This window comes from Egretta garzetta, unplaced genomic scaffold (genome assembly GCF_000687185.1).
Source record: "Egretta garzetta isolate BGI_Z169 unplaced genomic scaffold, ASM68718v1 scaffold607, whole genome shotgun sequence".
NCBI lineage: Eukaryota > Metazoa > Chordata > Aves > Pelecaniformes > Ardeidae > Egretta > Egretta garzetta.
This window is the reverse complement of record NW_009260178.1, coordinates 501,267-502,254: the sequence shown is the minus strand read 5'-3', so window position 1 is coordinate 502,254 and position 988 is coordinate 501,267. Positions and strand designations below refer to the sequence as shown.

At 58.1% G+C, this 988-nt stretch overlaps 1 protein-coding gene across 1 annotated transcript; it reads right to left on the bottom strand.

Annotated features, from left to right (window-relative positions):
* Window positions 1-213: 213 nt before the first annotated feature.
* On the bottom strand, window positions 214-729 carry MSGN1 (mesogenin 1). The gene has a single exon (XM_009641796.1). It carries the CDS (start codon window positions 727-729, stop codon window positions 214-216), a length of 516 nt encoding a protein of 171 aa, XP_009640091.1.
* Window positions 730-988: the final 259 nt, after the last annotated feature.

Below are 988 nucleotides of genomic sequence, written 5' to 3'. Positions count from 1 at the left end.
CTGTCTCAGCAACCTGCGGCTCAGGTTTTTAGGCAATCCTACATCACCTTCCAGCATCGCATCCTATGTACAACGGCGGCCCTCGCTCTCCCTCCCTCTTTCTCCGTCCTCCTCTTGCACCCCGCACCACCGTACTCTGGCGAGGAAGAAATTTTGCTGCTTTTTTGTTTGTAAAGACCCTGAGCATTCCGGGGCGGGTGCTCCAGGTGGGCTCTACACCCGCTTGACGCTGTTGAGGAGCTCCGTCAGTTCACTGATGTACTTGATGGTGTACTTCAGGGTTTGTATTTTGGTGAGGGGCTGTCCCCTCTGGCTGTAGACGGGGGGCAGGTAGTTGCGCAGCGTGTGGAGCGCGTCGGCCAGGGTCCTCATCCGCAGCTTCTCCCTCTCGCTGGCCTTCCTCCTGCGCTGGGCAGACATCCGCACCTTGGTGCCCTTGGGCAGCCGAGCCTGGCCGGGGCTGGGCAGGTAGGCAGGGGGGAAGTCCACCAGGCTGTAGCCCACCAGGCTGCCGCCGCCGCTTCCATAGGGGGTCTCCCCCGCCGCCGGGCAAGGGGATGAGGAGTAGGATTCAAAGGAGGGCGTCGGGGATAAGCTGTGTGGAGACGAGACAGGGTGCAGCTCGAAAGCCCCAGCGGTGCTTTTCCAGTCCCAGGACGATAAGCAGACAGAGTGCTCCGATCCCAAAGCGTCTTCCATGTTTATCAACGTCTCGTGCAATTTGTCCATGCCGGAGGAGCGCTCGGGAGAAGCAATGCCCTCTGCCCGCCAGCAAAGGCTGGAGCCGCCGGCTGCCGAGACCTTTTTATGATGGAGGGAGGAAAGTGACAGAGTGGGAACGTGGGTTTGGCGAGAGGAGTTCAAAGGAGCACCACAAGTGCTAAGATGGAAAATGAACTCCTGATGTGCTAGTTTCTTCTCAGCGATAATTATCAACCTTCAGCTAAAAAGCCTTTAAGCTAACAGGCAACAGCGAGAAAAGAGGAAA

Bases quoted from the DNA above. Each gene is read 5' to 3' on its own strand.
- MSGN1 (XM_009641796.1), bottom strand. From the start codon at position 729: ATGGACAAATTGCACGAGACGTTGATAAACATGGAAGACGCTTTGGGA.